Below are 18,163 nucleotides of genomic sequence, written 5' to 3' on the forward strand. Positions count from 1 at the left end.
AGACTCGGAGAGAATTCAGAATAAAAACGCTCCCAAGATAAGGAGGCTTACTCATCGCAAGCCTCCGCCGCACCACTGGAGTGAAACTGTGGCGCTCCGTGGTGGCCGTTATCTGCACTCCGACGTGGGTGATAACCATATCTCCCAATCATATCCAAAAACCTTTAATGCCTTTATGATCTTTCCTGTTGTCAACAAAGCGAACGAGTTTAGCTCACCAACACGTGTATATGGTTCGCTCTTACTCTCTCTTTTATTCTGAACAATTTCTTCTGGTGACCGATCCATTCATACATGCAACATACATATATATATATGTATATATAAACAAATGAATGATAATTTTAAATATTATTTATTTTGTATTTATGTTTTCGTCAAGGGTTATGTATTTATTTGTTACCCATACGTAATTGGGAAGCCATCTCAAGTATTCACACCGCTGATTTTAACAATTAGCAATTCCAAGAATCATATCGAACACAGGCAATGACCCAATCAGCTGTTTAAAACAAAGCAAAAAAGTTTTTTTTACATATGTACATATGTTAAGATATCTGGAACTATCAAAACAAGGAGGTTGAGATTAAGCACATAGATACTATACAAATACATATTCGTACAGCAAGTTTGTTGTCCCGTTGCCACGCCTACTTTAACGCCCACAATCCACCCAAAACTGACTCGACCAAACCTGTCACGTCATCACTTTTGGGAAATGATTTGTTTACTTTTTACCTTATCAATTTTAAACGTACATATACATATATATGAAGGTATATTTATTGTTTTTAAATTTATCAGATGAGTAACGGGCATCTGACAGCGCTCACATATGGCATTTTCTCTTTTTTTTTAATGTACATATGTATATGTCTGAATGTATATGTATGAATTCCATTAAACATATGGACTAATACTAAAAATCATTATTATACCCGTTACTCGTAGAGTAAAAGGGTAGACTAGATTCTTTGAAAAGTATGTAATATGTAAAAGGAAGCGTTTCCGACCAATGTCCGTCTTTCCGGCCGTATGAACGTCAAGATCCCAGAACCTATGAAAGCTGGAAGGTTGGATACAGATTCTAGAGACCCATGTTGCCACGCCCAATCTAACGCCCACAAACCCCATAAAACTGCCACGATCACACTTTTGCAAAATGTTTTGATATTTTTGTATATATATATATTATATTATATTTGTATATATTTGTATTATTTTTTCTAAATTTCTTTCGATTTGCCAAAAAATTTTTGGCACCCCCACTCTTACCCCTATAAACCGCCCAAAACTGCTTATTTTAAACAGTTTTTAAATTTTTTCTTATTTTATTCACCAATATTTATCGATATCCCAGAAAAATTAAAAAATTTCGTTCGCATTCAGAGTGTGAATTTCACAAAAGCTGAGTACATGTTACTGATAGCCGGGGAAGTCGACTATAACATTCTCTCTTGTTTAATAATTAATTTACATACATATGGATATGGGAAGTTGTGGTATGATATTGAGGTAAACTCATATGAAAACTAACAAATAATTTTCGTTTAAAAACTTCTGATATCAAACGAAAACACCGGCTTAACGAGGTATCAAGTACATTTATCTGGAAAAATGATTTTTAATTTAACTAAGAGGGCATTTAAGAAAGGAAAATTCAAAAAGTAGTAGTTGTAAATGATCTCAAAGAATTCCTAGTTTCGTTGTTTTTGATCATAACGCCATCTATCTATATCAAGCTAGCTTTCTTATTTGTTAGCTTAAATTAAATAATTTGCTGAAAATTGAGTGAATGCGTTGTTCTTATTAATTTTTTTGTTACTCATTTTTTAAGTTCAACTGTGTTAATCAGAGAACCCCACAGCTAAATATTAGTTTTAATTTGAATCCCGAATTGTAGATAATAAATTTTGGTGGTTTCAAAGCGGTTCGGGTTCTCCAGGGTATAAGTGTAGAAAATATACGAAACAAAATATCTGAAGGTAAAAAAAAACGGCTACGGTGGCGGCATACGAATTTCGACAAAATACCCGCTGCACATCTTGTAAGTGAAACTTAAAATCTTATGCCAACCAAAAGGTATGGCCCGTAACTAACTTCCTTTACCATTCTCTACAGCCAGAAAAACCAATCAATGCCATTGCACGCCCAAAGAGCGAAGTCGTTATCGAAATCTGGCATACCAGAAAATCCCTATCATTAATCACTCTCAAAAAAAGGACCTTATTGCTATGTTTATTTCTCATCATATTTCTTAGTTTAATTTGTTATTATTTGCATATTAAAAAACATATGTAAATAAATAAACGTATGATAGAGCTGGCCACAGATTAATCGAAACTGGTATACCTTTTTAATTTTTTTGGGCTTAGTGGCGGTTGCCAAAATGTATTTTTAAAATACCCGCTTTTTCCAAATCAATAATTTGACCAACTGTTCTTTGAAAAAAGACAGAGGCAACATAGCTCCTTCGAGCGCTTTTGCAAAGGGCTGGGGCACGCATCCTATCCTTAAACTTAAATTATTTTGTAATGAATTATATTTCTATTTTGACCTGTTTCAATCTTTTAAACAAAACTGGTATGCCATTTAATTGTGTGAGTAAGTAGGAACACTTGAGTGTTCATACATATGTATCCGCACTATTTCGTATTACCAAAAATAGAAATAATCATCGCAAAGTTCTCGCATTATGTTGAACGGAACATTTTAAATGAAAGAAGAAGAAGATAGTAGATATTATATAACCAATAAAAACAATCCTTTCAGCTGATTTGCAGTTTTTGATACCAACAAGGTCTGTTACACTACGTTGTCTGACCGAAAGGGGTCGAATTTAAAAGGCGTTTCCAGACTGATTTCTTGGCCAACCTTAATACCCTTTACAATAACCTCCATTTGCTTAATAACGCATGCAAGCTCCAACACCTTTCCAAAATTTGATTAGTATACACGTCACTAAGACAACATTTTACCTGATACGGGATCAAATTACCTTAAAAGCTTGTTGAAATTTTTAGAGTGGTGTATTTATTAAATATCCACTACCTTATCTACTGAGCAGCGTGGAAAGTTCGGTATAAAGGACATGGATAGAAATAAATTTAAAATCAAACATTTTTTTTAAAATTTTTTATTCTTTCTGAATATTAAGCGTAGGTGATTCTAATAAATAATGTATTTATTTTAACATTTAGTCATTTTATATTAGGCTGAGGCGCTTTAAGACACTATGTAGTTTATATAATTACGCGAAAATATATGTGTATATATCTGATTCATTTAGTTTAGTTCCTTAACCTACCGGAGCGTAGCTGTTACACTTAGTGTCCACAAACTAACACAAAATTCTAGAGATGAGATACGTACAGCTTGTGTTAAAACCGTAAGTTGCTGCGGACCCTAATAGTGTATATATTTATATAAAATAGTGAATGCGTCAATGACTTCCAGGCGTTTTAAAGCCTTAAGTCAACTTATTCCTAGGTGCTAGCGAACCACGCTAAATTAAAATTTTGCGCTTTAATGGCACTTGTCTGCCACGATAGGAAAGCGGACGACGCGGATCTCATTTCCGTAGTCGCAAACTACCGAATCGCAGGCAAGCATCATTATTTTGGGACAGAGCTGCAGGTTTGCAAAGTCCAGTTTGACCTCGCGAGCCGGCTGCCCAGTGCGCACATCCCACACAATAAGAGATCCTGTGTTGGAATTAAATTTATTATTTACTGTCCCTCTTATATTGGCAATCAAGAATGAGGCCTTACCCATTTTGCTCGTAACCAATAGTGACGGTGTTAGCATCAGTAGGCTCGAGTATGCGTTTGAGATGTTGATGGTAGTCAACAGGTTTCCCTGAAATCGTTCCCATACGCAAATCCTCTCGTCCGTGCCTAGCGAGATTACGTAACTGGGCGCACAGGCCAGGCAGCTGACGGCTCCGTCGTGAGCTTGTATATTATACATGCAGGCTCCCGTGAACAGATCCCATACGCAGAGCAGGCCGTCCTGGGACCCAGACCCCCCTGTGCCAGGTTGCCAGCGATCCACAAAGAGACAGGTTACAGGCCCACAGTGACCGTGGAGCGTATACTCAACATCCGACTTATTGAGGCAATACACCTATGGAGACCAGTTAGAGTAAGGAAAGTTGATTTAATAAAATGTTTCATGCCTACCTTGAGGGTGTGATCCTGGCTGCCAGTGAAAACCATGTCGTTAACGACCTGCATGCATGTGATTGGCTGCTGATGGGCTAGTCTTACACCCTCCAATGTGATTTTCATTTCCTCCTTGGTGGTCTTCTGGGATGCTTCTTGCTGACAGCGCTGCTGCTGCAACATTAATCCCAGGCTTCCAGTGGATCCAGTTCGAACATGAGCTGAAGGAAATAGTCTTTTCTTTTAGGAGTTTTTTAAAAGGGTATTTAAGCGAAAGACATACTTCTCCTGTAAGCCGAGGTAAAACCCCAGTCGATTTGCTTCCCCTTGTAGTACGTCTCTAAGCGGTAAAAATCTAGTCGGCCATTAAGACGCGCCACAATCACTCGATCGCCGTTCAGGTGGATGTGGGTTATACCCTGGTTTCTCTTCGCGTCTTCCTGGTATGCACACTTAAGCAATCCCGCAGGGGATTCCCACAATTCTACGCGGCCGTTGGCGCAGCCTACTGCGATTAGATTATCGAAGTAGTCAAGGCACCAGACCGGTGACACGGCCAGCTTTCGTACCAGCGTCTGCCCATCCGTCCGCTGCTGAGAGATCTGAATATCGGATCGGGAGATGCTGGTTAGCTGCTCGCCACTGCGTGCATCCCACACTCGGATTTGGCCTTTAAGGCAGCAGCTGATTATGTAGGCGCCGTCAGACACCAGGCATTCAATGCGATGTTTGTGTCCGGCGATTTGCGTTGGAACTCCCTCCAGGATTTGCTCAGTCTGCTTGTACGGTGCCTCAGATTCGTGCCAACTGGAGCGCCACTCGGCATAGTTCCTGGTACATATGCAGCGGTAGAAAACCACCATCGTGTAGCAAAGCACGAAGATGCTGATGCAGCACAAGAGGATGGCGAAAAATATTTCCATGGGGCTCTTGGGAACCAGAGGCAACCCCTCTGCCATTACCATCGGAGACTCACGGCGCACGTCGTCATCGTTAAAGTCCAGCGGATCGAGTGCAGCGGCTAGGGCCTTCCATTGAAAATTTTGTTGCAGCTGCTCCTGCGGATTCCGCAACAGAGTGGCTAGCTCCGGAGCGATGGCATGACTAAGGCGAATGGTCGGTAGCAGGGTAACGTAGTGCCCACTTAGTGAGATGTTGTACTGTTTCATAATCGTGGACCAGTGGAAGTTTGAAAGGAAATAGTTTAGGTCGAAGCTGGGATATCGAAGTCTCATCATTTCCTCGGCCGTTTCGTTTATATCGATCGCTAGAGGAGCTTTTATTGGCGTAGAAAAGCCGCTTCCGCTTGGCGCACTCGTGGCACGCTGCCCGTCCGCTTGCCATCCCTCGAAAAAACTGCTGACTGCTCCCCGACCCGCCTGTAGTCGCCGTTGAAGTTCAAGGGTTGCCGTCATTGTGCCGTTGCTCTGCATGCTAAACAACTGCTCCAGATATCCCGAATTATAAACTATAGAGCATATCCACACAATCATCCAGATCATGAAGGCACGCTGAAAAAAGCGAGTCCGCGCCCAGAAATTTACAATCTTTATGCGTTTGGGTATTCGTTGCTCCGGCGACGAGTGTCCATTAACCAAGCTTGTACGATCGCTAACAGATGCGGGATCAGCAAAACACAGTTTTGGATGCGACTGAGAACGCTGAAATGTGCCAGGGACAAACGGTGGCAGTGCTGGGGCGGCCCCGAAAAATCGGAAATCCTGTCGACCAGCCCCTTGGGTGCAGCTCAGCAACATCTTAGGAAGGTGCTTGGCCTCCGCCGTATACTCGGTCCGCTTAATGTTCATGGCCAGTATTGTTGAGAAGAGCAGCATCTGTAGCATAAAATCGGAAAGCAAGCCGACTATGGCAAAGATACAAAACTCCTGGATGACGGGCACGAAAGTAGCAAGACCAATTGTCAAAATTGTTATCTCCGTCAAAAGAGTCTTGGATATATGCCAACCCTCCTTGCTAAGAGCCTGCGCCACGCGGATCTTCACGTCGAATGTCTCGTCCATTGAGACTACGCTCTTTGTGATCACCAAGCTATTTTCCAATCCCACAAGGATTACAAGGTAGGGGAAAATGTCCTTTGACTGCAGCGAAATTGTCAGGCCAAAGAAGAAACACAAGCCAAGGGACATGGCCAAGCTCCCGGCTGTGGTGATTACGCTACATAAGGCCAGCAAAAAGCGGGAACGAAATACATCGATTTTTCGAACAGAGAAGTACACATAAGCAAACACCAACATAAAGGCCACTGTGTAAGGCACCAGCTCCCACATCCTGTACTCTCCTGGATAAAAGATGTAAGTTATGGTCGTCGGCTCTTCAGCCGACGCACTAGCCAACGGGAGTGGGGGATAGTGTCGCAGCAGCTTTTCCTTTAGAGTGTCCAGATACTCCATATCGTTGTGCTTGAGGAATAACGTCAAGGCATACTGTATAATACGCGACCGAGCGCGCAATGGATAGCGCTTGAATCCAGTGTCCTGCATGGGTAATCCAAACAGCATTTCCGCCGCGGAAACTTTTGATTTCTGTAGGTTCTGAAAATGGACAAACATTAAAAATTTAGGATTAGGTAGAAAATTTATATCGTATTTCTGAGAAATTATCTTTTTTACTATAGTGTATGTGGTATCACAGCGCAGCAGGAGATTGTGCGATGACTTTTACTATACGAGAATATCTACGAAGAAATGAAAATCTGATACATATTTCGTAAAAGGGATTGCGAATACAAAAAAAACGGTGATTAGAAAAAAAAAGTGGTGAAAGTATAAATGTTAAAAGTTGCTACTGATGGGGCTTGTATGGGGTAACAACACCCACAAAAAATAGCAGGAAATCACCTATAAATAGGAATACTGTACGCCCATAACTTCTGAAGAAATGGTATATGCATATCTATCTACGGTAAATACAATAAATAAAACAAGCGAGAATGATATAGTCGTGTTCCCTGACTGTCAGATACCCGTTACCCAGCTGGTGAAAATGCGAACTCGAAATTATATCATTTTGGGATATCGATAGATATTAGGGAATAAAATGAGAACAAATCTAAATAAAGTATTTTTGTATGCTTGTAGAAATGGGTAAAACAAACAATAAAACTAAGAAAAATTAAAATCTTTTTCAAATATGTGGTCATTTGTGGCGTTTGAGTGGGCGTGGCAAATAGTTTTTTGGCCAATCGATAGAAATGTAAAAGGCTAATAAAAGAAAAAATATCAAAACATTTTCAAAAGTGTGGGCGTGGCAGTTCTGGGCGGTTTATGGGCGTGGCAAAAAGGTTTTTGGCATATCGATTTTCAAAAGTGTGGTCGTGGCAGTTTTTGTCGGTTTTAGGATGTTAGAGTGGTCGTCAGCAAACTTGTGCTGCGCCTATGTCTCTAGAATCTGTATGTTTAATCTCAACATTCTAGATTTTTTTCTAGGTCTTGAGATCTCGACTGGGCTCTTGATCCTGATCATATATATACTTTATATGGTCGGAAATGCTTCCTTCTTAAATACTTTTTAAGCGAATCTAGTATATAGCTATAGCGACACCTCTGATGATACTGATCAACAATACATATTTACTTTAAATGTCGCGAATGTCTCGTCTTACTGAAATCAATATACCCTCCGCATGGGTTGATACCTATGCAGATTACTGAGTCTCTTATAAATGTATCTATTAACAGAAATCTAAATACGAGTATGTGCTACCAATAAAGTGATTTGTTGCGCTTTCAATATATCAATACTTCTCACCCTGATATACAAATGATTATAGCTCGAGCTTTTGTCTGATAGTTGTGTTATCTTTACTTTAAGTATTTCCCCGATTCAACAAAGAGCAATTTCCTTGAACTTTAATATCATACTTTTTAAATCAATTTACCAGCTGAAATCGAAAAAAAAGCTTTCCGTAAAAATCATTAAGATTAAAATGAATCCCATGCCGTGCTTATCTCGCAGACTTTTAATAACAATTTTTAGTGTATATATCATTCAGTAAGAGGAGACATTTAAAATTGTTATATCCGCTACTCATAGACTACAGGGGTATACTAGATTCGTTGAAACGTATGTAAGAGGTAGAAGAAAGCGATTTCGACAACATAAAGTATAAACATGTTTAATCATAATCAATAGCCGAGTCGGTCTGGCCAGAAACTATAAAAACTAGAGAGTTTTGATTTAGCAAGTTTGTTTCCAAGCATTGCCGCGCTCACTCAAAAAACCTCCCAACACCACCGACACTTTGGAAAAACTTGAATGAATTTTTAATTTGTTCTCAATTTATTCTCCAATATCTACCGATATGACAGAAAAATTATGAATTTTCATGTTCGCACTTCCACTAGCTGCGTAGCGGGTATATGATAGCGAGGGAACTCGACTGTTTTAAACTATATTCGTAATAGACCTTATTTTTTTGAGTACATCTGCGGATTTGGAATGTAAATGCCCTCTGCCAGTACTTGGGATCGAGGGTTATTACGAGGTTTGTGTGGCTTTCAAAAGCTCAAAGCCCATCGGTGTAGACTAGAATTCATTACATTAGGTCCGGATAATGTGGAGTCTAGACTAAAACTCTCTTCTAAACTTAAATCTACTAAACTCTCATAAATATTTACAAGCTGCTTGAGTTGTGTAAAGTATATGACGTATAATGACTAAAGTTTACAGACATGGACATAGGTTGACTCCGCCTGTTCTAGATCTACCATTAAATCTGGTGATAAGGTCTGATCATTGTTACATGTACATATGTATTGGCCTATACCTACATGGTACTGAAATATCGTGTTCAGGATGTTTGTGTCCCGAGTAAAGTTCTGAGAGTTCTGCGTCCACAGGTTGGCGGGCGAGAGCAGCAGGCAGCCATACTCCGGAAAGATCTGGTCCAGCTGCCCGTGTGTTCCGCGCTTTACGTTGTCTACATGTAGGCAGTTGTGCTCCAGGGTACGTTTGCTGTCGCAGAGTATTAAGTAAATCAGTGTTGTTGAGAGACTGGAAGACCCCTTGGATGTACTCACTTTTCGCTGCTCTGGTGATTGCGCACAATTTCAAGCAATTTAAAAACTTCGTGTAGCGGCGCACGAAACGCATCCATAAGCTGCATTCCCTCCGTCCACGGGAGAACACTGGTTCGCAGAGTAATCTGCTGGACGTAGAAAAAGGCGGGGCTGCTCTGCGCCCAGGGCAGAAGGGGAGGCGGGCTGCGGTCCGTGGTACTGCTATTGAGTACCTGTGGTTCGGGGGGCCAGGGTTCGCCGGAAGGGTGCGGTTCCTGCGGTGTAGTCGAGGATGTATTAAGAGAGTGCCATGACAGCGATCCGGATCCAGTTTCGTAGGGTACAACGATCTTGGTGGGTATTGTCCCGGGCAACGGTATGTTGATTAACGGATAGCTGAAATGGAAGTCTAAATTAATAATCGTATTCACCATATTTGATTATTCGGCTATTTTGGGACTAGCGCGTGTGTTTTGCCAGCGTATCGTCATCTATCGCGTGGCTCGCGCTTTCTATTTTTGGAAAGACACAAAAAAGGTCTAGTTTAATTGATCCCACGTAAGTATATAGAAAATAATGATTTTATTTGTTGTATTCTTACTCGTTATACAAAAAACAAAGAATGTACATAAATCTATTTAGATTTAATTTATTTATAAACTTTAGATTACAACCTATAAGCAAAGTATCAAAAGTGAGTGGCAGCATCCATGGTGTACAGGTCTCAATGAAATGATCATAACTTAAATGCATATTCGCAAGGTAATCTGTTCCCTTTATAGTATGTGCAAGAAGCGTGCCTAACGAAAATTCAAATCTAATCGATAATCCCCATTTAATTTGTATTTAAAGCACGGCATGAACAACCAAAATAAAGTATTGTATTCAACTATTTATTCTTCATCCTATCAGCAATTCCTCCCATAAAGTATTCAAGGTCAGCGGGCCGTTTGCCTGGCCCAAGACAACAGCCCGCCCTCAGTGACCAGCCGGTAAGCGGCGCTGAGCACGACGTTCTCCAGTGATAAGCGCGCCGATAGGCGGGAAAACGTCGTGCGTGCAGCTACAAATGTATATATATAACGCTTCGATAAGCCAAACACCGGTTCATCTAATCCTGCTTAAAGCTGCCGGATGGTTTGTTCATTCATCATGTATCTTAAAATCAAATATGTTCTTAATGCGTATAATAAAGCAAAGAAAAACCCTTCTTAGGGCTTTAAAAAACCATCCAGAACGCTAAGCGCAACATGGGAGCGGTTACATTTATTGTAGTTGTACAATCGTTTTGCATATTGAAAGAAACTATACGAAAATGTCTATATCCTTTTTTAAACTGTGTTCTTTTTTGCCTTTTATGGGCGTGGAGATCGTCCAATACTGGCAGGAAAAAACTACAAAAAATGTAGGAACAGAGCAATTCGACAAGCCGATGATACGTATAAATCCTTACTCATAAAAGGGACATGTCTCTCAGAAAAAGAAAACCCAAATTGTTTTTAAAAAGTTAATTGCCTTTGTTATGCCAATTATTTTTACAGCAACGAATAGTACGTAATTTCTAGCATTTTAAGATTTTGGGACCTTCCAAAACAATTCACATTCGGGATAACGTATCACGAAACAGACTATGAAATCGTTTTTGCTCAACTCAATGATCGAGCAGATAATGAAATAAATATGAAAGTTTTTTTTTTTTTTTGAAAATGCATTGTCAATTGTTGAACACTTTTCCGATATGTTTGCAAATAGCCTTAATATTATTAACATTATTTACCCAAAAAACGTTTTGCCATGCCCACAAGCCGGCCAAAACTTCCACGCTTTTGAAAAATGTTTTGATTTCGTTTTATTTTTCATCCAATTTCTATCCGTATACCAAAAACTATTTGGCCACGCCCCTCCTTACACCTACAAAACAGTCACGCACACACTTTTGAAGAATTTTTAAATTATTTCTCATTTTGTTCCCTAATATCTATCGATATCCCAAAAAAATTATGAAATATCGAGTTCGCATTTCCTCTAGTTGAGTAATTCTCTCTTGTTGGAATTTGAAATACAGAAATGTTTGCCCACGAATCAGTTTTTTTGCCCACGTCCAGTTTTGAAGATCAAACATTTTGAAAATCAAAAAATAAAAAAAATTTTTTGTAATCGCATAACATTATTTTGACAAAGGTTTGAGAAAAGGTTTAATTTAGAAAATATAACCTATTAAAGAAAATCTCGGCCTTATCAGCAAATTATCGTAATCCTAAATGTCCTAAAATTGAATATTATCAATAAATAATGTTGGCCTACCCATTTAAATTAGTTGTTATTGTCGTTGCCCAACCTTAACAATAATTCGTATCGTTTTTAAGGATGGTCGTTTGCCCATCCCAGCGTCGCTGGCTAACGTTTTTTATTGATAATAGTTTGAAGAGATGGGAAAACGCTTTATTCTCTGAAAAGACTAAAATTAAAGTATAACTTTTTTTAATTCTGAAGAGTGGGCAAACGATGTAATTGCGATTAAAATTGTTTTTGATTTTCGAAATCGTATATCTTTAAAACTCGAGGTGGCAAAAAAAACTAATTGGTGGACAAACGATTCTAGTTTTCCTATTTTTAAAATTCGGTTTCGACCAATCCCAGCTTCCTTAAGCTAGTTAAGATAATTAAAATCTGCAATTGATATTATTTTCGCTTTCCAACATATAAAAGGGTGTTGAAAAAAGTTCATAAAATTGAAGTCAATGTCAAGTCCAATGCGGTCATTCCAAGCAATTTTATAATATAATATTAACATAATATTAATATAATATAAAATATATGTATGCATATATTTGTGTATATATATTTACATATATATAAATATATAATGTTCATATATTGTTAAGTTTGCTGTGCTGCAAAGTTTTGGCACTGACCACGAAAGCAGAATCGCCATGAAGGCGATGCTGGAGGCACACGTCGGGTAGCTGGACAGGAAGAGGCCGTGCTTGTAGTAGAAGTGCGAGACGGAGGCGGGCAGACCGGTGGAGGAGGCTCCCGCAGCGCCCGCCACTCCTGCGGACGATGGGGCGGGGCCGGGGGGCTTGCCGGCCAAGCCGCTGCTGTTGGATGCTGCTGTGCGCGGCGACGTCGACGATGCTGCCGCGGCTGCCCTGGCAGAAACATCTGTTGCGGCGGCCATGTTGTTGTTGGCACAGAACTTACACTTACACCGAGGTGAACACACACAGGCGCACGGCCAAGACTTGCACACACACACACTCACACTCTAGAGAGGAGAATCTGACCACGAACTTTGTTCTAACACTTTAGCAGCAAAGTACGAGTTCGGTATTCGCGGTTTTTGCGCGGATTCGGATTTGCACACTCGACTGCGGCAATTACGCAACCCGACGTTTGCAACGCATCATCTGCGTAGGCGACGCAGGGTCCGGTCCGCCTCGATATTGCGATATTATTATTGTTTATTAATAGCGGCGCCTCTCTGGCTCCTTCTGGCTGTGGACTTAGCTTGGATCTGGGCTTGGGCTTGGGCATGGGCCGTATATCGATACATGTTCACCGGCGATTTGCATTCTATTTCTATTGATTTTTCTTTTTCTTGCGCTTCATTCGCACCTTTTGGCCCCACGTTATTTGCGCCGTGCTGTTGTTGTTGCTTCCGCTGCAATTAATTGACGTTTTTGCGCATCTTCGGCGCTCTTTCACACACACACGCGCACAAACATACGGGTTGTTCTTATAGGAATCTGCGACGTAAACCTCGCTCCCACCGTGTTTTTTTTTTACTTAATTGAAATTAAAGCAGCGCCGCGGCTTATTGTTATCAAATTAGGAAGGTATATTTGACTTTTCTGGGCGGATGTGGCGTGCCTAACTGCCGGGCATAACCAAGCTAAAGGCAGAGCAAGTGTTGCCGATAGCTCAGCCGCAGCACAGGTACAAGGTAACGGCGATCAGACGAGTCCGGCAAGCAGTTTAATATGCAGCTTTTCGTTAAGCACGTTTTACCGAACCGCAAAATTGGATGCGCCCTGCGCCACCACACACGTTAGAACAAAATGCTGGCTCGCCGTGAGTCAGCGAGGAACTAGTTCGCGGCCGAACCAAAACATTGAACAGCTGAGTCAGCGCAGCGGACAGTTCGCACGGAATGAGCACCTACCTGTTCGGATTCGGCGTGGGACAGGAAACTGCCCCAATTCCCATGACCAACCAAAGTCAGGTCTCAACCGTTTCGACTATTTATTATTTATTTCAAGATTCACCAACAGCTGCAGATAAACGGGTCACAGTTCACTCGGACAGTGCTGCCAGACCGAACATAGACCTTTAGAGTTGCCCGTCCCTTGGCGCTCGATTTGAATTTTGAATTTATCTGTTGATCGCTACAGGCTTACAATTTAAGACACGTACTCTATTATTAACCATTGAAGTGGTGTAACTTTTGATTTTTTTCGAAGTAAGAAATAACTCGATAACTCTTGAGTGGTGTTGGTTTTGTTTAGAAGTATAACCTCGATGAGCATGAAAATTAGCCTTATTTGTTATTATCTACACGTCTTTGTTAAATACATTCACCTCTCTTAGATCTCACACAAATCCTTCATATTTTAGTATGATCGGGCAATGCGGCTATCTGCAAAACGTGGACCGTAGCCGTAGGGGCTCGTGAATTGACATGCATATTAGACGCAGTAAGTACTAGTCGATCTTGGTTGTTGGCATGGTGTACTCTGCTGTAAGGGACGCCATTTCCCCTGCGTCATGCGGATGTCCATCGTCCACCGCTTCCTGGTTGCTAAATCGGTGTCGCAATATCGCCTCCTCCTGCATGGCATAGTCACCTTGGGTTAATTGGTGATACTGGGCAGCCTCGCCCCTCGGCTCCGGCATACTTCCCGATCCGGTCAGGCCGCTGCTGCTCCGATTCCGGCGTCCGAACAGCACCACTGTGCCCTTACTCAGCAGCGGACAGAGCAGTGCTTGGTGGCAGCACGCAAATATCCGGTAATTCGAGCCCTGGAACGGATCTGACATAGCCGCACAGAGCATGTGGTCCAGATTGATACCAGTAAACTGCAAAGAAGGGAAGGTATTAGTGGCAGGAGACGTTTTGGATGAAATACATAATGTGCTAAATATTGTAAATAATGAATTTAAGTATACCAGAAAATGCCATCGTTTCAATTGTTTAGGCCTCGAAAAATCTGACCAAATAATGCTAGAATTTATTTACTGGCGTTTTCCTATACACCCTACCCTTAAGCATAGATGTAAAACACTTTTGCTCGAAACGAATGTAGAGAGTAATTTTAAGTTTAACGCCACTTACAATTGAGAGCGGAGAGAGAAGGATGAAGTGATAAAACAGCATGAAGGCGGTACCTATATGTGACCAGTGGAACTCGCTGAGGTCCTCGACAGTGTACGCTCCTGAAAGAGAAAACAAGATTACTTTTCCGACCAAATAGATGGCGTCTCCTAGTTACCGCTTCGGATAATGTAAATCGGTATTATATAGAGCAGTGCATGCTGGATCCAATAGGTGGCCTGCTCGAAGGGATATGTGCGGCCCTCCACCTCGGGGAAAAGAAACGCCAGAAATGGGCCGTTGAGATTGCTCATCTGTATACGAAAGAGCGCTGTTGTCGTCTTCGTCGGCTTGGCGGCCAAAAGATAAATCTGTAAATATCCCATGTATTTTTAATTGTTCTACGACAATCCACATGACAAATTGTTAACCTGCAGGCATGACTGGACATGACATGGATTCAAGGCGAAAATCATTGACTGTCCGGAGAGTTTGAAGCCCATCTCAATGCCAAAAATCATTGACAAGGCTATTAGCAGAAACAGTCTTGTAGGACTGTGTGGCTTCTGTATCTCGTGCGGCGGCGGAAGTTTAATCGGCGCTAGGCGTTGCCAGGAGCGGTGCATTATAAAGATGAAGAGGGCGGACAGTAGTATCGTCTCCAACCAGCGACGTCGATCTGTCATGTAGTTGATGCATTCTGGTCCCGTTGTCCTCGGAATCTCATCGGATATACCTCCGACCGCCCAGTCCCATCCCATTTTAAGGCTGTGAAGTGAAGCGTCTAGGGTAGTACGATAACCACTTCTAAAAAAACACAATTGTTACTATTTTCAGCCGTGCCTTGTTTGGTAAGGTAGTAACTTACGACCCCTGTTTTGAGGTTTTCATTAAACATTTACCGGACTTACAAATAAATAACTCTTATTTCGGAAAATAAGTTACACACAACTATTACAAACTTAGTTAGATCGGACGCTGTAATACTAAACCATATACTGTAGGAAACTTCTGATTTCTTTATGGATGTAAATACTTTGAATTAACTAGCTCTGATTAATGTGACTCATATTTTGTAAGGCCTTGAACATTATTTTTAATGAATTTGTTATTTTCTATAAATGTTTTTTTGTTTTATATTCGTTTATAGTGGAGTACTAAAAAATTAAACTAAAAAACAATCGTTACTCAGATGCGAGAGTGAAAGAGAAAGAAACTTCAACATTGTTTTGGCACATTTATATAAATTGTGAAAGAAAAATGGTAAAATGAAAACATCGATCAGAATTGCGCGGTTGAGTTTTTGCTATATCAATAAAAGTTAACAAGAAAAATAATAAACGAAAAATAATTAACATTTCCGAAAAGTGTGGGAGTGACAGTTTATGCAAATGGTGGCCTTTAGGGGGCGTGACAATCTTCTTATCTGTTGCTAGTCTGCTTGCGTAATCTTAACTTTCTACTAGGCAGTTTCTAGTTTCTTGACGTTTATACGGACAAATGGGATGGGCATGGCTAGAGCAATGCTAGTGATCACGATACGAGTGATACGAGTTACTAGATGGTGGGTGGGCGGTTTTCGAAGTAGACTCTACGCCTAGTACAATGCCAGGGATGTTTTCAAAACAGTGGTTACTAGGAGATTGCCGCATTGCAGCGTGTGCAATATCAGGTGCTAAGCTAACAAGCACGGCCTGCAGGCATAGATCTCAAAGAATATGAATTTATGTCAGCGTTGACATTTGTCGCAGCTGTCTATTGGCCACTAGCCAAGGGCCAAAACCAAAAACCAAAAAGAGGAAAGCCGAAGGCCAATGTGCGGGCCCATTGCAATGTTAGCCAGCGACGTACATATGTATTTACAGGACGCTTTTTGGTGTGTTTCCGCAAGGTGGCTATGAATAATGCCAGATCAGGCCACAAATTAAACCAATACGGTGGTTTAGCTGCAGGCCTATAAGCGGAAACCTAGCATAGGACGGACGTTTAGCCGCAGTCATTGTTATTTTCATTGTCAAGAACATGAAAGCTTTTAGGGGAAAAACAGACTAAAGTACCGTGGTTATAAGGCCCTTTTATAGTAATTTGGATCCATATTGTCCCCTATCCACAAGCTCTGTATCTATCGTAGTTATAGCTAACTTGAATATTCTGATATATATAGAGCGGTAGGATATTGTTGATTAGATTAAATAACTCACAAAAATCGTTAAGTAATCAGGTTTAACCAATGACGGCGTACATGTGTACATACATAACTTCTCTAAATATACATATGTATGTACATGCTGACATTGGAAAACCATTAGGGAAATATTCAACAATCTTTGCGCCCGTCCGACGTCCTAAATATGTACATATGCAGTTACTAAACTTCGGCGAAAAATCAAAGAAAAAAAGCCCGTTCGCGCCGTCACGATTTTCGATTTTTCCATCCGTTACCTATAAGTCTTCCGCCTGAAACTGCCACGTGTTCTGGTCCGAAGCTTCTTTAGATACCCCTAGATTCACCGATGGATTTTTTATGCTATTAAGCAAATCCCGCGAACATCGCACATTCTTTGTTCCTTTTTTATTTTTAATTACATTTCGACTGCATGTCTGCATTAAGCATGCAATTCGCTGGTCGAAAAGAAGAAGGGTGGCGAAAAAACGCGACGTTCTCACTGAGCGACTGTCTGCAAGCGACTGGGACTTAGCGCGGCTGCCGCACATTGTCCTTGGTCGAGCTTTCACTTTCTTCCTCTCGGCGCACGCGCTCTCGGCCTTTTTCTCTTTGCTAAATTGGGCGCCAAAAATGATTGTACCGGCTGCATTGAGTCGAGGGGGGCAATTTCTGATATTCATAAGCGAAGCACTTGTATGTATATGAAAATGTGTACATACATCTGCGGATGTGGATTTCCACTGCAACCGCCCGTCGTCAATCGCAAATTGGATTAGCAGTGGACGACGGTTAGGGGGGCGACTGACCCAGAAAAGATGATAATGCGGTGCCGGCAAGAAATAATACTTGTTAAACTTACTACATATATATCATTGACAGAAACACCCTGACTATCTTTTTATCTCTGATTATCTTTTTTTTTTCAAAAATTAGCTCACTACAATCCACTCTTTTTCAGTATATACGAATGATATTACCGTGCACTACAAGAATGCAAGCCCAACTGCAATTAACAGTAATTGGCGTAGCCATTCAGCAGCATTGCAAAACTACAGAAAGGGACCAAAAATGTAGATTTGAACAATTTTAAACTGGCTGGATATTGACTCGCATCAGTAATATAAAATTCTCCATAAAAATGCACCTCAGTTTTCAATGATAAAATAGAATGTAATGATAGATAGAATGTAAATGATAGAATGATGCGTTTTCGACCTTATAAAGTATTTTCCTTCAGGATCACTAGCCAAGTCGATTTGGCCGGACGGACGGACATGTCCCGATGAACGTCGAGATCTCAGGAACTAAACAAGCTAGAACGTTAAGAATAAGCATGCTGAAACGCAGGTACTGATGTAGCCACGCCCACAACCTGCGAAAAACTGTCACACCCACACTTAAAAATTTGTTTTTCAATTTCTATCGATATGCCAAAAAATGTTTCAATTTCTCGTTAGTAATTCCACTAGCTGGAGTATCTGATAGTCAACGAACTCGACTA

The 18,163-nt window shown here is 40.8% G+C and overlaps 2 protein-coding genes across 5 annotated transcripts, besides 8 other annotated features; both read right to left on the bottom strand.

The window, feature by feature from the left end:
- Positions 1–802: 802 nt before the first annotated feature.
- Positions 803–853: a mobile genetic element.
- A 79-nt stretch (positions 854–932) lies between these two features.
- Positions 933–1,015: a mobile genetic element.
- A 2,113-nt stretch (positions 1,016–3,128) lies between these two features.
- On the bottom strand, positions 3,129–13,244 carry SCAP (SREBP cleavage activating protein). The gene is made up of 7 exons (NM_176097.3): positions 12,097–13,244; positions 9,203–9,577; positions 8,954–9,137; positions 4,447–6,715; positions 4,182–4,384; positions 3,771–4,125; positions 3,129–3,704 (listed from the first exon to the last, which is right to left on the bottom strand). The coding sequence occupies exons 1-7, from the start codon at positions 12,360–12,362 to the stop codon at positions 3,526–3,528; spliced, it is 3,831 nt and encodes a 1,276-aa protein (NP_788277.1). The 5' UTR covers positions 12,363–13,244; the 3' UTR covers positions 3,129–3,525.
- Positions 7,106–7,707: a mobile genetic element.
- Positions 8,198–8,564: a mobile genetic element.
- Positions 11,124–11,218: a mobile genetic element.
- Positions 11,249–11,833: a mobile genetic element.
- Positions 13,245–13,412: 168 nt separating the features above from the next.
- CG14591 (uncharacterized protein) lies at positions 13,413–17,503 on the bottom strand. Of its 4 annotated transcripts, none has more exons than NM_001201936.2 (5): positions 17,382–17,503; positions 14,927–15,302; positions 14,674–14,866; positions 14,517–14,617; positions 13,413–14,260 (listed from the first exon to the last, which is right to left on the bottom strand). In NM_001201936.2, the coding sequence occupies exons 2-5, from the start codon at positions 15,254–15,256 to the stop codon at positions 13,886–13,888; spliced, it is 999 nt and encodes a 332-aa protein (NP_001188865.1). In that variant the 5' UTR covers positions 15,257–15,302; positions 17,382–17,503; the 3' UTR covers positions 13,413–13,885. The 4 variants fall into 4 exon arrangements, with proteins under 4 accessions (NP_001188865.1, NP_001188864.1, NP_610196.1 ...); NM_001201935.2 differs by lacking the exon at positions 17,382–17,503 and adding an exon at positions 17,082–17,190; NM_136352.3 differs by lacking the exon at positions 17,382–17,503 and adding an exon at positions 16,938–17,190 and having other exon boundaries at positions 14,927–15,263.
- Positions 15,850–16,030: a mobile genetic element.
- A 342-nt stretch (positions 17,504–17,845) lies between the features above and the next one.
- Positions 17,846–18,163: part of a mobile genetic element that runs on past the window's edge.

Source organism: Drosophila melanogaster, chromosome 2R (genome assembly GCF_000001215.4).
Source record: "Drosophila melanogaster chromosome 2R".
In the NCBI taxonomy this organism is placed as follows: Eukaryota; Metazoa; Arthropoda; class Insecta; order Diptera; family Drosophilidae; genus Drosophila; species Drosophila melanogaster.